Source organism: Periophthalmus magnuspinnatus, chromosome 18 (assembly GCF_009829125.3).
Source record: "Periophthalmus magnuspinnatus isolate fPerMag1 chromosome 18, fPerMag1.2.pri, whole genome shotgun sequence".
NCBI lineage: Eukaryota > Metazoa > Chordata > Actinopteri > Gobiiformes > Gobiidae > Periophthalmus > Periophthalmus magnuspinnatus.
Window position 1 is genome coordinate 666,778 of NC_047143.1, and position 21,674 is coordinate 688,451.

The 21,674-nt window shown below is 44.9% G+C and overlaps 2 protein-coding genes across 2 annotated transcripts; one reads left to right on the forward strand and one right to left on the reverse strand.

Annotated features, from left to right (window-relative positions):
• Window positions 1-1,013: 1,013 nt before the first annotated feature.
• anapc10 (anaphase promoting complex subunit 10) lies at window positions 1,014-5,013 on the reverse strand. Its single transcript, XM_033983213.2, has 6 exons — window positions 4,864-5,013; window positions 3,957-4,074; window positions 3,017-3,107; window positions 2,678-2,798; window positions 1,864-1,917; window positions 1,014-1,363 (listed from the first exon to the last, which is right to left on the reverse strand). Exons 2-6 carry the CDS (start codon window positions 4,069-4,071, stop codon window positions 1,184-1,186), a joined length of 561 nt encoding a protein of 186 aa, XP_033839104.1. The 5' UTR covers window positions 4,072-4,074; window positions 4,864-5,013; the 3' UTR covers window positions 1,014-1,183.
• Window positions 5,014-5,021: 8 nt separating this feature from the next.
• On the forward strand, window positions 5,022-19,199 carry abce1 (ATP-binding cassette, sub-family E (OABP), member 1). The gene is made up of 19 exons (XM_033983211.2): window positions 5,022-5,173; window positions 8,677-8,812; window positions 9,145-9,230; window positions 9,816-9,913; window positions 10,139-10,256; window positions 11,166-11,303; window positions 12,084-12,153; window positions 12,853-12,949; window positions 13,031-13,120; window positions 13,486-13,607; window positions 13,964-14,088; window positions 14,414-14,510; window positions 14,804-14,863; window positions 14,945-15,003; window positions 16,232-16,342; window positions 16,420-16,562; window positions 16,846-16,968; window positions 17,439-17,550; window positions 17,997-19,199. Exons 2-19 carry the CDS (start codon window positions 8,710-8,712, stop codon window positions 18,042-18,044), a joined length of 1,800 nt encoding a protein of 599 aa, XP_033839102.1. The 5' UTR covers window positions 5,022-5,173; window positions 8,677-8,709; the 3' UTR covers window positions 18,045-19,199.
• The last annotated feature ends 2,475 nt before the right edge of the window (window positions 19,200-21,674 follow it).

Below are 21,674 nucleotides of genomic sequence, written 5' to 3' on the forward strand. Positions count from 1 at the left end.
GGTGATGTCCCAGATTAGAGCCGTGTTTCCATGACGACCGCCTCAGGGTCAGGAGCAGACCGGACGCACAGGCCCAACCATGAAAGAAACTGTTACCATGGAGATTTACAACAGCAACATTTAGAGTTTATTCGTCTAAATGTAGGAGACATTTTGAGGACTTTTCAGACTAAAGACGATGGTCAGTGAGAGTGAGACGGTCACTCTGCTGGTAAAGACGCCTCAGGCCACAGTCTGAGGATTTACAATTCAGAATGACACACTCTCTGCTCCTCCTCTGCTCCTCTGACCCTCGTCTCCTCCTCTGCTCCTCAGTCCTTCATACATCTGACCTCTTCTGTTTTTCTACATTGGACTCTGTTTATCTTTATCATTTTTCTTTCTTTTTATACAAACTTTATCTGTTACGCTCCAGCTCATGAGGAAGTAAAAAGAAAACCAAGATGGAAAAATAAGAAATAATTTAAATAACAGGAACATGAGAGTAAACTAAACAAAAAGGAACTAAACATAAATAAAAGGTTCATTGCAAAGATTTACACAAAAACAAAAAAGACTGTTTTTGAGAACAGCAGGTAAAGAACTGACCCTCTGCTCCTCTGACCCCCCAGGTCCACGGGGCAGTGGGAACGTTTATCTGTTTAGTCCGTTTGTGTTCACTTCACCCTCACCTTTACTGTTAATTAAATGACTTATTTCACCATTTTTCCATCTTGGTTTTCTTCTTGTTACTTTCCCACACTGTTGTGGTTTATGTAGAGTCAGATGCTCACAGCGCCCTCTAGTGTCTGCTCTGTATTGTCTTTTTCAGGTTTAGTTTGTGTTTGTGACTCGAGCCTGGGGTCAAACAGAAAACAACTTAAAAAAAACAAAACATCTGAACTTTATTAAATTCACAAACACAAAACAGACGTTTGTGAGTCACAGAACAGAGAATATTCACGTATAATAATATAAAACCTCTGACAGTTAATATCTGTGGAGATGAGAGTTCAGTGGTTCAAACTGTAGTGCGCCCCCTTCAGGTCGTGACCATAATTACATATGACAAAGGTCCAGTATCACATAAACCGACCCAGCGCCGTCTCCTCAAAAACACCTGGAGTTGTGTTTTCGGCCCCGTCGTTCACTTCCTGTGCCTCGGTGATGTCACTTCCTGTGCCTCGGTGATGTCACTTCCTCATCACCTTATGGTGCGGTACATCATGAAGTCGACCGTGGTGCATCGTGGGTACTTCCCGATGGAGCTCTCTTCCACGGGGGTGTAGACTTTGATCTGTCGCATGTGCGTGTCTCGCCCGTTCTGGTGATTCGCCAAAACGGCGATCTGGATCATGAACGTGCTGATCGGCTCGTTCGTCCTCTGAGGAAAAACGATATGACGTCAGTGGAGTCAGAAGGAGGACAGAAGGTCACGATGCTAACGCTGCTAACGCTACGAACGCCATTTACTAAAGAACGGACTTGATACCGATTCTGATTCCACGATGATAAAAACTCTTTAGACACTGAGCCGCTCCACTTTAAATGTCGTACTATGTCTTAGCCGAAAGAGCCGGATCTCTGCGGCCGAAAGAGCCGGATCTCTGCGGCCGAAAGAGCCGGATCTCTGCGGCCGAAAGAGCCGGATCTCTGCGGCCGAAAGAGCCGGATCTCTGCGGCCGAAAGAGCCGGATCTCTGCGGCCGAAAGAGCCGGATCTCTGCGGCCGAAAGAGCCGGATCTCTGCGGCCGAAAGAGCCGGATCTCTGCGGCCGAAAGAGCCGGATCTCTGCGGCCGAAAGAGCCGGATCTCTGCGGCCGAAAGAGCCGGATCTCTGCAGTCCTATAAACCATGTTCTAGATGAAGGACAGGGTTTTGTACCTGATTCAGGAGAGAAATGTGAATCCACCCACTGGGCTCCACCATCTCCAACTGCTGCTCCAACACAAGAATCAGACAAGAATCAGACAAGAATCAGACAAGAATCAGACAGAAGAATCAGACAAGAATCAAACACAAGAATCAGACAGAAGAATCAAACAAGAATCAAACAAGAATCAGACAAGAATCAGACACAAAAACACACAAGCATCAAACAGAAGAATCAAACAGAAGAATCAGACAAGAATCAGACAGAAGAATCAAACAGAAGAATCAGACTCATTTACAGACTCATTGTTTCAGATTCTCCAGTTTAAAGTCTTTCTTTCTGATGGGGCCAGTTTTTCTATTTGATTCCACTGTATTTTCATAATAAATGTCTGATCCTTTACAGATGACGTCATCAGCGTTCTCTGGAGGTGTGACGCTAACTGGAGGCACCGCTCTGACTGAATCTCAGTTTTGTTTTAACACAAACCATAAATCTGACCATAAAGAGCCGATTTATCTGAACTCCCACAGGTGAGCTGATCTGTGCTGTTAAACAAGTCCCTCTCAAACATTACAGTCACAAGCTAGCATTAGCATTAGCATTAGCATTAGCCAACAGTTTTTCAGTGAGTCACTCACCGTTTTGTGTAAAATCAAACTCTTAAACAGAATCATGAGCTCGGACTGACCACAGATTGTGTTAAAATAAAACTCAGATTAAACTCTAACAGAGCTTCAGACAGAGCAGTGCCTCCAGTTAGCATCACCCCCACCCAGAGTATCCCGATGACGTCGTCTGCGTCGGCTGAATTTATGGATTTACCCTGATTTCCTGCAGGTTGTGGAAGTTGTTCCCGACTCGGACTGAGATTTTACTGGGAGTGTAGCTCTCGTCGGATTTATAATCAGCGTAAATACACAACATCTTCACCGTGGTCCTCCTCCTGAAGCAGACAGGGCATCAGGTTTAATATATTATATAATATATTATATATAATACAATCACTTCTTTGTATAGAATTCCATATTTCTTTCTTCACATATTTGATGTCTTCTGTGTGTGTTTAGTAAAAATAAAAACAGATTGAATGAGAGGATGTGTCCAAACATTTAGCTGCTCGTAAACAACTTGAATCAAATAAAAGTAAAAGTGAAGTTTCACCTGAACTGAATGTTGACGAGATGAGGCTGGGACCCGTCCGACTGCCAGTACGTCTCCAAGTTATCATCCCTGAGCTGATCCACTCCAAACCCTGACCACAAACACACACCAGCACAACATTTAAAACACGTCACACATTAACCACCAGAGCTGTGACTAAAGACATGTGCTGCCCAGGGATTGGTCAAATAAAAAGGAGGCGTGGCTAAAACTCCCCAAACTGTTACACATCTGTGTGTCTGACCCAAACTGAGCTCACCAGTCTCCACCTGCAGGGGGAGCTCATGCAAAAACTAATATTTATGTAGAAAACAGTATCAAGAAACAGTTTAGCCAAAGAAAAATCAAAATCTGTCACTGGACAAAAGTTTTAGAGTGAAGACATTTGGACGCTTCTTCCGTTGTGGTCTGATTCCTGCTGGACACTGTCTTATATCTGTCTGAAGGAGGCGCTAACGACGCTCAAGCTAACACACCTCTTTGTTGGCTAGGTCTAGTGAGTGAACTGGGCCCGAGTCATATTTTGTGTGATCATTCAGGCCCCTAATGGCTCTCACACCTGTTAGCATACTGGCTATTAGCATACTGGTTATTAGCATACTGACTATTAGCATACTGGCTAGCCCTATTGTTTGGGTTTAGGTGTGAGGATGGAGTCATAAATAGGAGAATGATGACGTCTAAGGCCTCCGTTCCAGTTTAAAGATGGACTAGTAGAAAATGAGACAGATTAAATTTGTGATTTATGAGTTTAATCTGACTTTTTACAGATAAACACAAAATCTTCAGCTCTCCCTCTCGTCCTTTCTGCTCTTGTCTCATAAAAATCCTTCTCTAAACGCGACGATGAGTCGATTAATGCACATTTTGGTCGACTGAGACTCGTCCTGCAGTTCTGTAAACCACAACAGTACGAGTCTTTTATTGTAGATTTTCAGACCTGGTTTACACGACGACAGACTCCACACGGCCTGGGACCCGATCTCTCTCACGGTCCCTGTTCGCTCCAACTGCTTCGGGTCAGCGCCGGGCGGAGTCTTACTGGGCGTGGCCATGTTCTGAACACACACAACAGGATAAAAAGTGTTCACTAATGAAAACAAACAAACAAAAGGATTGATACTGTGCAGTGACATCAGGCTGGGGGGGTTGTACGTGTGTGTGTGTGTCTGTGTGTGTGTGCAGTTACCACGGTGACACAACACACACATGAGCAAAAACGGACAAGAAGTTTTGAGATCTGTCTGAAAATTCATGAAAAAAATACAAAATGGATTGAAAAACAGCATATTTTCAGGGGCCTGTGATCAATCCAAGCGTTCATGGTCCTATTGAGACTGAGCAGTGCCTCCGGTTAGCATCACACCCTCAGAGAATGTTCAGCAACAGCAAAGTGTCAATGCACAAAAGGTAAATAGAGTAAACCAGGACATGGACTGGGTGAGAGTCAGAGGACACAGAGCACTCAAAATCAGATTAATATCACATGTTTGACATAAAAAGACGTTATTAAAATGAAGTAAACAGCAAAATAATCAGATTTCTTCCTGAACATTGTCCCTCAGATCACTGTTTTATTAGATCCATTTTGCACTTTGCTCATTTCAAACTCATTCATTGGCCTAAAATCCTCAGATTAAAAATTATAACAAAATTATCCTTATCCTATTAACTGTCATTGCACACATCATGATTCTTTCAGTCGTTTCCGATTATACTAAAGTTTAACTCATGTTTCTTGTATGTTTTAAAGTCTAGCTCCCTGTAGCTTCAGCCTAAAAACAAGCAAAACTACAACAATTCACCGCTGTGCGCAAAATGGACGGTTTATTTCTTAAAACTCCTACCAGATTTATTTAGTTGAGGCTGTCCAGAGCGTCTAGACGTACTTTGTCTTTGTTTACATGCATAAAAAACTGTTTAAAGACTGATTTCCCTTCTCAAAAATCCTCCACTTTGCGCCAAGTCGCCTCCTGATGACGTAACCCCGGCGCGCTCTGCTTCCGTCGCACGTTTGATGACGCGTCTCCCGCCATCTTTCCAGCCGGCTCCAGAGGAACACGTTGCGGGAAAAAATAACTTTGACTCCACATCTTTGTTTTTAACTGCATCAATTAACCGAGTTTCTTGCAGTCGATTAACGGGGATCAGGGAGGGGTAAGTCCACGCCCCGGTGACACGGGTTTGTCCATAAAGATGTTGTTTTTATCAGTGAAACACGCGGTGATGCTAAGTGTAGCTCTGTGAGTGCGGGGCCTGAGCTAGCGCCGTGCTAACTGTTAGCTTCAGATGAATCTACGCAACGGGGCGTTTTACCACAGACAAGACGCGATCAGAAACGAGATTAAACAACCGCTTTTATTCGTCTGACACATCCCTCAGTCCACACCCCACATCCGCCTCTAAAAGATGATATTTATGCGGATCTTTACGTTCTGCTCTCGAAGAAACATGACCGACCTATTCCTCAAACAAAGTCGCGTCGCACAAACGTGTTTCAGCGGCATAAGATCCGGATCCCCGTGTCATAAGATCCGGATCCCCGTGTCATTTCAGCAGACTGACACGTGGACGACGGGCACTGCGCATAAACAGGCCACAGACGCGTGAGTGCGGAGGGTCACGTGAGGACAGGCTGGATGCGCCACGGCGGGTCAGAGACAGAGAATACACCAAAAAAAACACACAAATAAAGACCAGGAGCGGCCCAGTGCTCCCCGTGTGAGCTGTGAGCGGAAACGTGGCTGTTCCAGTGGGATAAAGGCGCAGATGTAGGTGTTTGTTTTTGTGATGGCTCAGTGGAGCTGAGGGAAAGGCCAGACCTGCTGCAGTGGATCTGTCTCCAGCCCGGGCTCTGTCTCCAGCCCGGGCTCTGTCTCCAGCCCGGGCTCTGTCTCCAGCCCGGGCTCTGTCTCCAGCCCGGGCTCTGTCTCCAGCCCGGGCTCTGTCTCCAGCCCGGGCTCTGTCTCCAGCCCGGGCTCTGTCTCGGGTTTGGGACTTGGTTTGGAGCCGTATTGTTTTTATAACAATACAGTTTTATGAAGGACAGGTCTTTATATCCTGCCCAGTGTTTCCCAGCCCCAGAGCAGACTATGGTGGACACATATCATCTGTTTCTGTTATGTTTTTATCTGTCCCTGTTCTTCCTCTTATCCGGGGCCGGGTCGTGGGGGCTCAGTCTAAGCAGGGACCTCCCAGACTTATCTCACCCCAGACACGTCCTCCAGCTCCTCTGGTGGGACCTCAAGGCGTTCACAGTCCAGCAGAGAGACATAGTCCCTCCGACATGTTCAGGGTCTTCCCCAGGGCCTCCTCTCGGTGAGACATGAACACCTCCCTGGGGAGGCGTCCAGGAGGCATCCTGAGCAGATAGCTGAGCCTTAACTGCTCCTCTCAACGTGTAGGAGCAGTGGCTCTACTCCGAGCTCCTCTCGTGTGACTGAGCTCCTCATCCTATCCCTAAGGGTGCGCCCAGTCACCCTGTGAAGGAAACATATTTTGGCTGTTTGTATCTTGATCTTGTCCTTTCGGTCATTACCCAGAGCTCATGAGGTGAGGACAGACTGAGGTAAATCCAGAGCTTTGTCTTTGGACTCAGCTCCTTCTTCACCACAACAGACGACACAGAGACAACATCACTGCAGACGCTGATCCACCTGTCAATCTCCATCCTCCTCTCAGTCTGAACAGGACCCGAGATACTTGAACTCCTCCTTCATAAATGTTTTCAAATGAAGTCAGCAGAATGTAGAAGGTTGATGGTTCAAATCCCACTCTCGACATAAACATCACTGGTTTACTGGTCAGATCCACTGACCCACAGGTTGGTGGTTTGATTCCAGCTCCACAGATGAATTCTGTCGTGTCCTTTGACACAGGCTCTTTTCCCCCTCGCCCCAGTGTCTGTGTGAATGTGTGAGTGTCTGTGTGAATGTGTGAGTGTCTGTGTGAGTGTCTGTGTGAATGTGTGAGTGTCTGTGTGAATGTGTGAATGTGTGAGTGTCTGTGTGAATGTGTGAGTGTCTGTGTGAATGTGTGAATGTGTGAGTGTCTGTGTGAATGTGTGAGTGTGTGTGTGAATGTGTGCGTGTGTGTGTGAATGTGTGAGTGTCTGTGTGCTCTGGTGTGAATGTGTGCGTGGTTATTGATATAAACGCTGTATAAAAATGTGACTTTAATGTTTGGGAAACTGCAGATAAGTCAGTGGAAAACTCTGAACAGGTTTGTTCAAATGTTATGGACAAAAACATTAGAATGCATCATTTTAATTTTTATTGGACTGGAGGGATTAGCGCAGGGTAACTAGTTATAAATTACTTTTTCATAATCGTTTGTGGGACATTTTATATAATTGTGAGAATCAGCAGCAAAGATAAAATCATCATTTCATCCACGACCAGAGCAGGACAGACCTTCTCCCTGACGAGCTGCATCACTGTGGACTTCATTTAGAAACACCAGTGCATTGTGGGATACACTGACCGCTCTAGTGACCTCTGATGCCCACTTTGTTTCAAGGTGCATTATGGGAAATTTTGAGTGCACTATTTTCTCACCAACTGAACATTAAGAAACCACTGAAAATGTAGTGCCCCCTGTAGGAAGAGTGTGGACATAGACACAGCCTCAGTGTTTGTGTTACCCATAATGCCTCAGTGTTTGTGTTACCCATAATGAGATAATTTACTCCACAAAAAACACAATTATTCTGCATAAAATCTGATGACCCTGTAGTTTAGATCTGTACAAACGTGTTCTGAAATGTCCCCATGTGTCAGATGCCCTCCCTGTGTGTCAGATTTTTCCAAAATGCTCTGCTGTAGTGGATGTACAGTTGTGTGGTCAGTGAGGGTCAGACAGAGGGGACGATGGTCAGACGCTGGAGGCTTTTGTTGCTCTGTGGAGTGAATTGAAAGTGAGGCCTCAGCAGTGACCCTCAGAGCGACGAACTGGACCAGAGTTTAAAAATATCACTCTATTTTGGTCTATTTTAGGTTGAAAACTGCATTCCATTATGTCAAAGGAGTGTTTTTAATCATTGTAGGACAGAAATGGCAGCTTTTTTCCCACATACTTGGATTGTTTTTAGGCCTGTAGTCGACTAAAGAAATTTGCGTTGGACTAAAAACATGGGCGTGGCTAAAGCTTTTAAAACTGTTCATATCTCTGACCCAAACTGCACTCACCAGACTCCACCTGCAGGGGGAGCTCACACAAACACTACTCTACTATTTATGCAGAAAAAACTATTATATAAAACAGATTAAACTTGTGAATCATGAGTTTAATCTGACTTTCTACAGATAAACACCAAAAAATACCAAATCTTCAGCTCCCTCTCGCCTCTTTTCTCCTTTTTTAGGTTTTAAAATGTATAAAACATAAGAAAGTCACATGTTTACACAGCACTTTTCCACGTTCTAACGATGTTTATGTCGAGAGCGGGAATCGAACCACCGACCTTTGGATCAGCGCGCAAACACTCTACCAACTGAGCCACTGTCACTTTTTTATTGAGCGTTCACTTTGTGTTTGAGGTGTTTTCAGTGGAATCTTCTGCACTCCAGTTGCCGTGGTGACCGCTGTTTGTCGTTGTCGTGGTAACCGTTGTTTTGTTTGTGTCTGAGTCTGACATTAACCCCTGCGCCTCGTCTCCTCAGCGCCTCAGTCCTCGCGCCCTTTCGCCTTTCAAAATGGCCGACAAGAACACCAGGATCGCCATCGTGAATCACGACAAATGCAAACCCAAAAAGTGTCGTCAGGAGTGTAAGAAGAGCTGCCCCGTCGTCCGCATGGGTAAGGACGGCTTTAAAAATGTGTTTAGATGAATGAATTTAACTGTTTAATGACGTTACCGTGGAGACACAACGCACACACCAACAAACACGGACAAACTCAAGAAAAAAGTCTAAATGTGCTTTAATAATTCAGTCCTACTTTTGTCTGTTATTTTTTATTAACTTTAATATTAGTCAGTTTTGTTTAGTTATAATTATAAGTCAAAGTCAAAAAGTTCATTAAAATATTGACAAATAATTGGCAATTTTAGGTTTATTTTTACTGTATTTTTTCCAGATAATTGTGTAAAAACTGAATAAAATGATGATGTATTGCGTCTCTGTTGTCAGGTAAACTGTGCATTGAGGTGACTCCACAGAGTAAGATCGTGCTGATCTCTGAGGGGCTGTGTATAGGCTGTGGCATCTGCATCAAGGTCAGAATCATCTCACAACAACATTTTATTATGTTTTAAAAGAAAACTGACGTGTTTTTGAAAATGTCTGCTCCATAGAGAAGATTGAAATTATTTTAATATGAAACTAGAACGTCTTGTAATTATGAATAATATGTTTTGCTAGTTATTATTATTATTATTATTATTTTGATATTGTTGTTATTATTACATTTTTTATTGTTACTATTTTTTTATTATTTTGTTATTGTAATTTTTCCTTTTTTTATTACTATTTATTAATATTATTATTGTTCAATGAGAGCGTTTGATGGACAGCGCCCTCCTGAGGTTATGTGGAGTTTTTTTAAACATCTTCCTGATATAGAAGATTAAAAATACTTTTATAGGTTATTAATAATAATAATGTTTTTCTATGTTATTATTATTATTATTATAATTCCATGAGTGTGTACTAGACGGCGCCCTCTTGAGGCTGTGTGTGGTGTTGTTTTCTGTTGTAGATGTAGAGGTGTTTGTCTTTGTCCCTTTTCGCTGGAGTCACCAGGACAGTTTGTGTTTTATTATTTATCTAATTTTTATTTATTTTTATTTTCTTTTTTGCAGAAATGTCCGTTCGGGGCGTTGTCCATCGTGAATTTGCCGAGTAACCTGGAGAAGGAGACGACCCATCGATACTGCGCCAACTCGTTCAAACTGCACCGGTACAAAACTCCCATCAGCCCCGTGTCCTGTTATAGAGTCTAAGGAATCGATCCGATACCGATACTGATACTTTGATAATATTAAAACTCTAAACATATTCAGGAAAGGCTCAGTTCTGTCAATGGGACTATTTTAGTATCGACACCTGAGATAAATGAATATCTAGTTTGGCTCCTGTGCTGTTTACTCCGTGTCACTAACGCACGGCGCCCCCTTGTGTTCAGGCTGCCCATCCCGCGGCCGGGCGAGGTGTTGGGGCTCGTCGGGACCAATGGAATCGGAAAGTCCACAGCTCTGAAAATCCTGGCGGGGAAACAGAAGCCGAACCTGGGCAGATACGATGTGAGTGTTTACAGAAAAATCCAAAATTAAATTCACAGAGTTTTGTTTCTCATTTAATAAACGAGAGACAGTTTTTCAAAAGTGTTTAACCACAAACTGTATCAAATATGTGAATAATGTAGAAATAATTAAACATAAAACCAGTGTGTTTGTCCGCGTGAACATCTAACGCTAACGCTAGCACCTTAACATAAACAAGTCGTGTTGTGTCCAGTTAAACGCCCGTCTCTGTCCGCTGCTGTTTGTACGACTCTCCCAGTGCATTGTGGGACATTCTGCCCGCCCTAGTGACCCTGATGCCCCCTCCTCCACAAGGTGCACTGTGGGAAATTTTGAGTGCACTACTTTTTCACTCCTTGGTCGGGAAAAGTGCGGACGCAGCCTGTATCTCGCTAACGTTAGCCTAGCCTAGCCTAGCGTCTCACCTCCGCAGATCCAGACTCATGACCTCGTTAGCTTTAAATGACGTCGATCTCTTTGAAACGTGACGTGTCGTTGCTCAAAAGTACAGTTTCATCACATGTTTTCAATCGGCTGACGGACCAGGAAGTGACATCACACTGGCGTCAGCTGTCAGTCAACGCGATCAGTGTTTTTAGACTTCTGTTACCGCCATTTTTATCACACGGCTAAATTTGTACCGTTATTTTGTGTTAAAATCTGTTGAGGCTCATTTTCAGTTTGCAGAATGTGATGATGTCATTCTCCAGACGGGGTCAAGGGTCAAAGGTCAGAGGCAGTTCTGTTGTTTACGTTAAACTTTACCACGAAAAGAAGCGAGTCGACCCAAGAACTCGCCGTGTTACAAGAAGAATCTACATTTTATCAACGGCGCTCGTTTCGTCTGTGTTAAATCTGATTGGCCGTTAGTGTTGTGATGTCATCGTGTCCCCGCCCCCCTCTCCGCAGAACCCTCCGGATTGGCAGGAGATTCTGACATACTTCCGAGGCTCCGAGCTGCAAAACTATTTCACGAAGATCCTGGAGGACGACCTGAGAGCCATCGTCAAACCGCAGTACGTGGACCAGATCCCCAAGACCGTCAAGGTGCGTCACGGCGAAGAGGTCATGTGACTCTGGACGACCAATGGGCTGTTTGTTTTAATTATATTTCATAACATCAGGACAACATAGGGACGCACCGATACAGATTTATCAGGTCTAGACCAGGACTAGACCGGGATTAAACCAGGACTGAACCAGGACTAAATCAGGACTAAACCAGGACTAAATCAGGACTAAACCAGGTCTAAACCAGGACCGGACCGGGACTGAACCAGGACTGAACCAGGACTGAACCAGGACTAAACCAGGACTAAACCAGGTCTAAACCAGGACCGGACCGGGACTGAACCAGGACTGAACCAGGACTAAACCAGGACTGAACCAGGACTGAACCAGGTCTAAACCAGGTCTAAACCAGGTCTAAACCAGGTCTGAACCAGGTCTGAACCAGGTCTAAACCAGGTCTGAACCAGGTCTGAACCGGGACTAAACCAGGACTAAACCAGGACTAAACCAGGACTGAACCAGGACTAGGATGTGTTTGTGTCAGACCTGGAGATCGGCTCAATCAATATTTAGAAGCCGATATCAGGATCAGTATCGGTGCATCTCAGTCTGTCACTTTAAAGAAGTAAAGAATGTACTTTGTGCTCGTTCTGAACATCGAGTGTTTTAAAACTCTGTTTTTACCTCTTTTATTTTATCGTAGTTTATATTTTGAATCTGTTTAGTTTTACGCTGAAAGTTCCAGTTTGTGGCTTTAGTTCATGTGTGGTTCTGAATGTGACTGTGTTGATGTGTAATTCTCGTGGCGTCCTGCAGGGGTCAGTGGGTTCCATCCTGAGCAGGAAAGACGACACAGAAACACAGGACGTCATTTGTGATCAACTGGGTGAGAAAACAAAACACAAAACGCAACAAAAATGTATCAAAACAAACACAAAAAAACAAATAAACATAAAAACAAAACACAAAAAACAAATTAACATAAACAAAAAAAACAAATTAACATAAAAACAAAACAAAAAAACAAATTAACATAAACAAAAAAAACAAATTAACATAAAAACAAAACACAAAAAAACAAACATAAAAACAAATAAACATAAAAGCAAAACGCAACAAAAATGCAACAAAACAAACACAAAAAACATAAAAACAAAACACAAAAAAACAAATAAACATAAAAACAAATACAAAAACAATACAAACATAAACAAAAAAAATACATAAAAACAAAACAAACACAAAATATGTCCTGATATTTTTCTGTTTTTAATTGGAGCCTTATGGAGCTCAACACCGACAGATTTGTGTTTCCAGAAAGAAAATTCCCATTTATTTTTGCTGTAAACCTTTGGAAAAAATGAATATTAAATGTTTGAAAGCTACATTTTTATTAAAAATCTGTAGCTGCTTTAGCGTGTAGCTGCTTAGCCTCTGCGATCCTTTTAAACTCCATATTTGAGTTTCTTTTTAAGTTCATGGACATGTGGTTTTAGACGAACGTGGACTTAAACGTGTTAAACTGTAACATAATGATCCTGAGATGAGAACCATAGAGACACAGTCGTGCTGATTGTCCTCGCAGACCTGAGTCACCTGAGGGAGAGGAACGTGGAGGATCTGTCTGGAGGAGAGCTGCAGAGATTCGCCTGTGCGGTCGTGTGCATCCAGAGGGCCGACATGTGAGCGCCCCCTACAGTTTCTCCTGTTACTTTCTCCTCCTCCTCGTCTTTAAACGTCCTCTCCTTTTTGTCCTTTTTCAGTTTCATGTTCGACGAGCCGTCCAGTTATTTGGACGTGAAACAGAGGCTGAAGGCGGCTATCACCATCCGCTCACTCATCACTCCAGACAGGTGAGCGGGGGGGGGGGGGTTCTACGTGTGTGTCTATGGTGGAGTGTGCAGCACCTTCTGTGGACATGGACAAAATGATTTAAGATCAAATCCTCACCTGTTGTAGTTCAAGTCAGGTCTTTTTGGTCAGATTGTGGTAAAACAAAGCTCAGATTAAGACAGAGCAGTGCCTCCAGTTAGCGTCTCCAGGGATCTCACAGGATTAGAGCCGTTTAAGTCTTAATATTTAAATTATGACTCATATCCAGCAGCTTTAATGATCATTGTGATGTCAGGTCCTTTTGAATATGGACCGCGCCCGCGGTGACCTCAGGGACATAAGCCCCGCCCCTTTGGCGCCCATGTGACTCGTGTGTGTGTTTCAGGTACATTATCGTAGTGGAGCACGACCTGAGTGTGCTGGACTATCTGTCCGACTTCATCTGCTGTTTGTACGGCGTCCCCAGCGCCTACGGAGTCGTGACCATGCCCTTCAGCGTCAGGGAAGGTACGGACGCACACAGAGACACACACAGAGACGCACAGAGACACACACACACACAGAGACACACACACACAGAGACACAGAGACACACACAGAGACAGAGACACAAACACACAGAGACACACACAGAGACACATGCCCTTCAGCGTCAGGGAAGGTACAGACGCACAAAGAGACGCACAGAGACACACACACACAGAGACACACACACACAGAGACACACACAGAGACGCACAGAGACACACACAGAGACAGAGACACACACACACGACCTTTCATATCTACAGCCCATGATTGTTCCACATGTACCAGCAGTGACCTCTGACCTCTGACCCCTGACATGTGGTTTTTCGTCTCAGGGATCAACATCTTCCTGGACGGATACGTTCCCACAGAAAACCTGAGGTTCAGAGAAGCATCGCTGGTTTTTAAAGTGGCAGAAACGGCAAACGAAGAAGAAGTGAAGAGACTCCGGCACTACCAGGTCTGGACAGAGAGACAGAGAGAGACACAGAGAGACACAGAGAGAGACACAGAGACACAGAGAGAGACACACACTGAGACACACAGAGACACTGTCCTCCTCAGTCTGATCTCTGACCACAGGCTCCTGATTTTTACCTTTTAAATCCAGTTTGAATTTTCAGATGATCTAAAAAAAAACTTAGTTGGTTCTTGCATTGAGTCGCCATGGAACCTGCTGAACATTCCTCCATAGATACACATGCACAGCACCCCCACTGTCACCACAGAGTCTGTCTAATGACGATAATAATGTTGTTTTTGTGTTATTTTGTGTTTTTGTGCAGTATCCAGAGATGAAGAAGACGATGGGAGAGTTCACTCTGGAGATCAGAGCGGGGGAGTTCACAGACTCTGAGATCATGGTGATGCTCGGGGAAAACGGTAACCAGCCCTCACACCTACAGGGGGCGCAATACAGGGGGCGCAATACAGGGGGCGCAATACAGGGGGCACAATACAGGGGGCGCAATACAGGGGGCGCAATACAGGGGGCGCAATACAGGGGGCACAATACAGGGGGCGCAATACAGGGGCCACGCCGGGGAAATGTAGTGTCCCACAATGTCCCACAATGCACCGCCAAAAGTCGTGTTCTTCAGGGTCAACAGAGCGGATAATATGAGTCAAACTGGTCAAGAAATTGGTTTAAAACTTTTTTTTTCTCTTTTCTTCAGGCACAGGAAAAACAACCTTTATCAAAATGCTGGCAGGAGGACTCAAACCCGACGAAGGAGGTGAGACGCTTTGATTATTATTATTATTATTGTTGTTATTATTTAATTTACGCGATTGTGGTTTGAATCGTCTTTCCTCAGGTGATGTTCCCATTCTCAACGTCAGCTACAAACCACAGACCATCAGCCCCAAGTTCAAGGTAGGACGGTCTGTCTGCAGGGGTCGGTTAGCTTGTTGGCTAGTGCTAATGCTAATGCTAGTGTTGGCTAACGTCGAACTGCGTCAGGTGTGTGTGTGTGTGTGTGTGTGTGTGTGTGTGTGTGTGTGTGTGTGTGTGTGTGTGTGTGTGTGTGTGTGATCAGAGACACGCGGCTGTGTCGTGTTTGGGCCTGAGGCGGAGCAGAGATTTGACCATTGATCAGAAAACTGCAGATTTACTTAAAATAATGACCCAGAAGAGGGCGCTGTTCAAACCCCACGAGCAGCGACAGGGAGGCACAGAGACCGATTCTCTCCTCCCTCCCCCTCTCTCTCCTTTCCCTCTCCCTCTCTCCTCTTTCTCTCCTCTCTCCTCACCCTTTCTCCTCCTCTTTCTCGTCCTTTCTCTCCTCTTCCTCTCTCCTCTCCCCCTCTCCTCTTTCTCTCCTCTCTCCTCACCCTTTCTCCTCCTCTTTCTCGTCCTTTCTCTCCTCTCCCTCTTTCCTCCTCTTCCTCCTCCAGTAGATGGCGCTGTTCAAACTCCTCGTGCTCAGTCAGGGAGGCATGAGCTGGATCTGGTATTGGTTCTTTAGTATCGGTTCTTTAGTATCGGTTCCTGAGTATCGGTTCCTCCTGTGTCCCAGTCGGGCGTTTGTTTGTTTGAAGTTGAGGCTGATTGTGTCGTCTCATGTTTGGACGTTTCCTCAGATCAGACAGAAAACAACGGGATTGAGCCGTTTTTATTCCCGTCTGTCGATTCTTGGTCTGTCTGAGACACACGGACTCGATCAAACTGTTTAGAGTCAGTGTTTAGTGTGGGACTTTGTCTTTTTTGTGTTTATTTTTAGTCTGAACAGTGAGTTTATTTATTTTCCAGAGGATAATTTACACTTTTTGTTGTTTGTTTTGAAATATGTGTGTTTTTCTTCATTATTATGTATTTTTGGTGTGACTTTTACTCCAGAAAATCCAGTGACTCTTGTGACTTTAGACTGAAGTGTTTAATTGTTTAGTTTATTGTGGTTTTGTAATAGTTTGTGTGTTAAATCTGCTCATTTGTGCGTCCGTCGTGTAAATGTTTAAATTGTGTCGTCTATCGTGTGTTTTCACTTGGACCTTCAGCGTGTGTTTTCAGGTCACACACACTTAGTGACCTCTATGTGTAAAACGAGGGGCGTCCCATAAACCCTCGCCGCTGACATGCCCCGCCCCCTTTTCTCTGTTTCCAGGGCAGCGTCCGGGCCTTGCTCCACGAGAAGATCCGAGACGCCTACACGCACCCGCAGTTCATCACCGACGTCATGAAGCCCATGCAGATCGAGAGCATCATCAACCAGGACGTAAGCTCCGCCCCCGTGACGCCGCCCCCGCACTGACCCCTGTGTGACCCCTGTGTGACCCCTGTGTGCTGTTCCAGGTGCAGAACCTGTCTGGAGGAGAGCTGCAGCGCGTCGCTCTCACTCTGTGTCTGGGCAAACCCGCCGACGTTTATCTGATCGACGAACCCTCGGCCTATTTGGACTCAGAGCAGAGACTGATGGCGGCGAGGGTCATCAAGAGGTCAGAGGTCACAGAGGGCGGGGTTTACAGGAAACTGGTCTAAACCAGGACTGAACCAGGACTGAACCAGGACTAAACCAGGACTGAACCAGGACTAATCGTGGCAGATGATCCAAAGGACATAAACCTCAATTAAATTATTAAATGAGTCAAACTCCCAAACTGAAGAGCTCTCCCCCCTCTCCTCTCTGCTCTCATTCATCGCTTTCTCTTTTCCTCTTTCTTCTCTATTCCTCTCCTCTTCCTCTCCCTCTCTCTCCCTCTCTCTCTCTCTCTCTCTCAGGTACATCCTTCACGCCAAAAAGACGGCGTTTGTGGTGGAGCACGACTTCATCATGGCCACGTATCTCGCCGACAGAGTCATCGTGTTCGACGGCATCCCGTCCAAACACACGGCGGCAAACACGTGAGACGCACAACACACACAACACACACATGTATACACACACAACACACACATGTATACACACACAACACTCACATGTAAACACGTGAGACGCACAACACACACACGTGTACACACACAACACACACACAACACACACATGTAAACACGTGAGACGCACAACACAGACATACACACAGAACATTAATTAATCTCAGTTCAAATGTGCTTGAGTTTTTTTCTTGAGTTTTCAGACGATCTTAAAACTTATTTTGTCTGTTAATGTGTGCGTCACGTCTCCATGGTAACTGCTGAACATTCCACCATAGAGACACATGTAGAACACCCCCAGAGTCACTGCACAGTGTCTATATCAGATTTAAATAACACTGTAAACAAAATACTCACCTGCTTTTGTCTCTCTGTCTCTGTCCCTGTCCCTCTGTCCCTCTCTCTCTCCATCCCTCTGTCCCTTTGTCCCTCTGTCCCAGGCCTCAGTCTCTGTTGGCTGGGATGAATCGGTTCTTGTCTCTGTTGGAGATCACCTTCAGGAGAGACCCCAATAACTTCAGGCCTCGAATCAACAAACTCCACTCCATCAAGGTACGAGCCACGCGCAGAGCCACGCGCAGAGCCACGCGCAGAGCCACGCGCAGAGCCACGCGCAGAGCCACGCGCAGAGCCACGCGCAGAGCCACGCGCAGAGCCACGCGCAGAGCCACGCGCAGAGCCACGCGCAGAGCCACGCGCAGAGCCACGCGCAGAGCCACGCGCAGAGCCACGCGCAGAGCCACGCGCAGAGCCACGCGCAGAGCCACGCGCAGAGCCACGCGCAGAGCCACGCGCAGAGCCACGCGCAGAGCCACGCGCAGAGCCACGCGCAGAGCCACGCGCAGAGCCACGCGCAGAGCCACGCGCAGAGCCACGCGCAGAGCCACGCGCAGAGCCACGCGCAGAGCCACGCGCAGAGCCACGCGCAGAGCCTGTGCCTCTGAGCATCACTCCATCTTTAAATGGTTCTTAAACTCTAAACTTCCCTGTTTCCTCAGGACACGGAGCAGAAGAGGAGCGGGAACTACTTCTTCCTGGACGACTGAGGCACTTCCTGTTTGACCAGCAGTGACTTCCTGTGACATCACCACGCCCACCGCCACCGGGGGGCGCTCCCTCCGGACGCCGGCAGCAAACCGACAAAAGAAACAGAAACTATAAAAGAAGTAAATAAATAAAAACTATATAAACACGAGCGTGACGCTGCAGTTCCTGTGCAGCGGCTCCAGGGGGCGCTGTGCTCAGACTCTGATGTTTAAAGGTCCTTTATTCTGCACAATTTACACTTTTTAAATCGTTTCATCTGGTGTTTCATGTTTTACAGGTTTAGAAGTATGTATCAAAGTATCAAATCAGGCGTTAATCGATACTGAAACGAGTATCGATACTAGAGACTCGTTTGAGCGGGAATCGATACTGAAAAAGTCAGAAATGAATCTGTTACAGCAAAATATAAGACACAAGGATGAGTATGAAGCTCCCTCTGTTCCTCCTCTTCCTCCTCATTCTTTTACCTTCTTCCTCTCCCTCGGTTCCTCCCCTTTCTCTCTCCTCTTCCTCTTTTTCCCCATTCTTTGACCTTCCTCCCCCCTCTCTCTCCTTCTCTGTCTCCTTCCCTCTCATTTCTCTCTCCTCCCTCTCTCCTCTTTGCCTGGACCACTCAGCATTGCCCTCGTTTCCTCCTCCTCTCCTCTTCTCTCTGTTCCTCTTCCTCTCTCCCTCATCTCCTTTTTCCTCCTCCTCAGATCAAGTATTAGACATAAACCCTGTGGATCATCCGTGTTGTTTTATCAGAATCGTTGTGGTATCGAGTATCGGTATCGAGTCATTTCTTTAGTATCAAAAGTTTTAAATTTTAGTATCAATTAGCTCCAAACCCGTCGCTGTTTTTATTTCTCAGCATTTGGCTCTTGGTGAATCTGAAACACTAAATTAAAGTGAAAGTCTAAACTTCACACAGAGCAGGAGGACCACCTGATGATGTCACGAGGTGGACACAGTTAAACGCAGGATTACACAAAACCAAGCACGACCTTCGGGTTTTTCGTACAGACAAAATTTTGCAGAATATTGGACTTTTTTTTTTTTCTGAAATGTGCTTTTTGTGTCAGCGGCGTCTGAGCTTTTACTGAAAAATGTCAAACCGTCATAAAAGCAGCAGATTTTAACATTTACACCAATAAACTGATCGACTCACGCTGCAACTTTTATTTATTTCACCAACGAGAAACGACGTCCCACACGTTTTTATGTGTTTTTTCTGATTCTGACTTGTTTTGTTGAGGAAAAAAAACACAAACTGTTTAAATAAATGTACAGCGCTAACCTGTTAGCCGCCGCCACGCTCCAAACAGGAAGTGATCATGGGCAAACTTCCTGCTCCGTCGACTCTGGCTCCGCCCCTTCATCCCAGTGTTGGTGATGACACTTTACTGTCATCGGGGCAGTGCTGTGTGATATCACCAAGCACTTAATTTGTGAATTTCGGACGAACAAAAACATGAAAAAATTAAACAAATGTGATATTTTCAGACACAAAACATAAAAAAAAGTACTATATTTTTAGCTTCTTAACAAAAATGATAAAACACATTTACATTTTGTTTTTATTTATCATTTTTATTCAATCGTTTACAAAGCCCTTGTTTTTAAATAACAGCAGTTTTATTTCAAATCGAGAACTTTCTACAAGGCACCGAAAAAATTTAAACAGACAAAAAGAAAAAGGGAAGTACATCAAAATAAAAGCATGTAAACACGCAGACACCTTCAAAATAAAGGTCGGTAAGTGCGCCCATCTTTGTCAAAACGCGCAAAGCTCCGTGACCCCCCCGTTCAAGCCTGGAGTCGTTTACATTCATCGTCATAGAAACCACAATATGATCCACGCAAAACACGCCGCGCGTTTAAGAGCTTACTGTTTCTACTCTTTTTACGGATTATGATTTTTCCAGCAGCATTTTACAACAACAGCAAAAGAGATAAAGTGATGTTAAAAGCTACACTATGTGACTTTAGCGGTGGGCGGGGCCAGCTACCTGCTTGTCTCCATGGAAACAGATTAGCTAAACTCCGGTTAGCGTAAAATCCCAGAGTTTTAAACCAGTTCCATCAGATGATAGACGGTGTAAAGACGTGGACTGAGCGAGCGTGACGTCACCACCACGTACGGACAAGCACTTAGCAACGCTGTCAATCAAACCTGTTGCTAACGCTAGAGATTAATGTTAATTAGCATGTTAGCTACGTCCATTTATACAAACAGTTTATGGTGCAGATTGAGCTGAAACATCGCAAAAAATACCGTCCAGATGACCAACGCTGAAACTGTCTCTACTTTTAGCCAGGAATGTTCCACAGTATGGCTTTAAACCGAGTTACAGGTCAGATCATAGGAAAGGCGAGCCCACTCAATTTAAAAAAAAAAAGAAAAACCTGTACAACAAAAAAAAATAGTAATAATAAAATGATGGATTTAAGTTTAATGTCATAGTGTGGAACATTCCAGGCAAAGAAATATCATCTCCATGGAGACAAGGGAACGCTGGACCCTCCACTACAAAAGTTCAGAGTGAATCTTTAAGTGTTTTTTACATGAAGCGTACGTGCGGCGGTCTGTAGGTGATTCTGACCACAGGGAGGGGGCGGGGCATCTGGGGCGCTTGATCCCGCCCACTCAGGACAGACGTGGCTTCCTATTGGCTCCGTCTCCTCTGGGGCCTTGATTGACAGCTGAGGAATCGAGGAGGAAAGTGAAAAGAAACAGGATTTACAGGAAGCAGCAGGTGGCGACGTGGATTTACACAAACGAACGACAAAAACACTTTTATAACAGTTTGAGGAAGTTTCAAAGTAAAAGACGGAATAAAAGCAGGAAATAAATGTGTGTCAAATACAGAAATAGTGTCTTAATGAAGTAAAAGCGACGCCACAAATGGAAACAGTTCATTGGAAACATCTCCAACACGACGAGTTCTTTGGTTTGGAAATCGAGGACAAGAAATCCAGACGAGACTCAGACGAGACTCAGACGAGACCTGGAGACAGAATCAGACACAAAAAAGAGACAAACTAAATCAGACCTGAAGAAACAAAAGTTCACATCATTTCACTTTGTCTCATAAAGATCCAGACACTTCAGACTCACAGTCTAATATAAAACTAAAACTAAATATAAAACTGTACCTGAGCACTGTCTCCTCTGCCCTTAAAGACACACTATGGAACTTTTATTCAAAAAACAGACTAAAGAAAAGCCTGTGATTTTCTCTGTGGTCAGAGGTCAGAGGTCACAGCTCAGAGGAATAAACACAACCATAAAGAAGCACATGATCTGAAGCACTGATCACATGACAGGAAAATATTTAGGACCATTTCTTTTATATTTCACAGACGACACCAGCGGCTTTTTTATGCTAACATAGCGGCATGCTAACGTGGCTATTGGTGCTGGGGGTCCTCTGCTTGTCCACGCACTGGGACATAGCGACCTAGCTAACTGTAAAGAGCGAGTTCAGAGGTTTTAACGCGCTCTGTTATGCTAACAGTGGTGAACGTTAGCACGCTCTGTTATGCTAACAGTGGTGAACGTTAGCACGCTCTGTTATGCTAACAGTGGTGAACGTTAGCACACTCTGTTATGCTAACTAGCTAATCAAAGTGCCATACTTTTAGCT

Bases quoted from the DNA above. Each gene is read 5' to 3' on its own strand.
- abce1 (XM_033983211.2), top strand. From the start codon at position 8,710: ATGGCCGACAAGAACACCAGGATCGCCATCGTGAATCACGACAAATGC. The intron at 13,608-13,963 runs GTACGGACGCAC...TTTTCGTCTCAG, and splicing joins GCCCTTCAGCGTCAGGGAAG to GGATCAACATCTTCCTGGAC. The intron at 16,969-17,438 runs GTGAGACGCACA...CCTCTGTCCCAG, and splicing joins AAACACACGGCGGCAAACAC to GCCTCAGTCTCTGTTGGCTG.
- anapc10 (XM_033983213.2), bottom strand. From the start codon at position 4,071: ATGGCCACGCCCAGTAAGACTCCGCCCGGCGCTGACCCGAAGCAGTTG. The intron at 3,108-3,956 runs GTCTGAAAATCT...GTTTGTGGTCAG, and splicing joins TCTGTCGTCGTGTAAACCAG to GGTTTGGAGTGGATCAGCTC. The intron at 1,918-2,677 runs GTAAATCCATAA...GTGTTGGAGCAG, and splicing joins ACAACCTGCAGGAAATCAGG to CAGTTGGAGATGGTGGAGCC.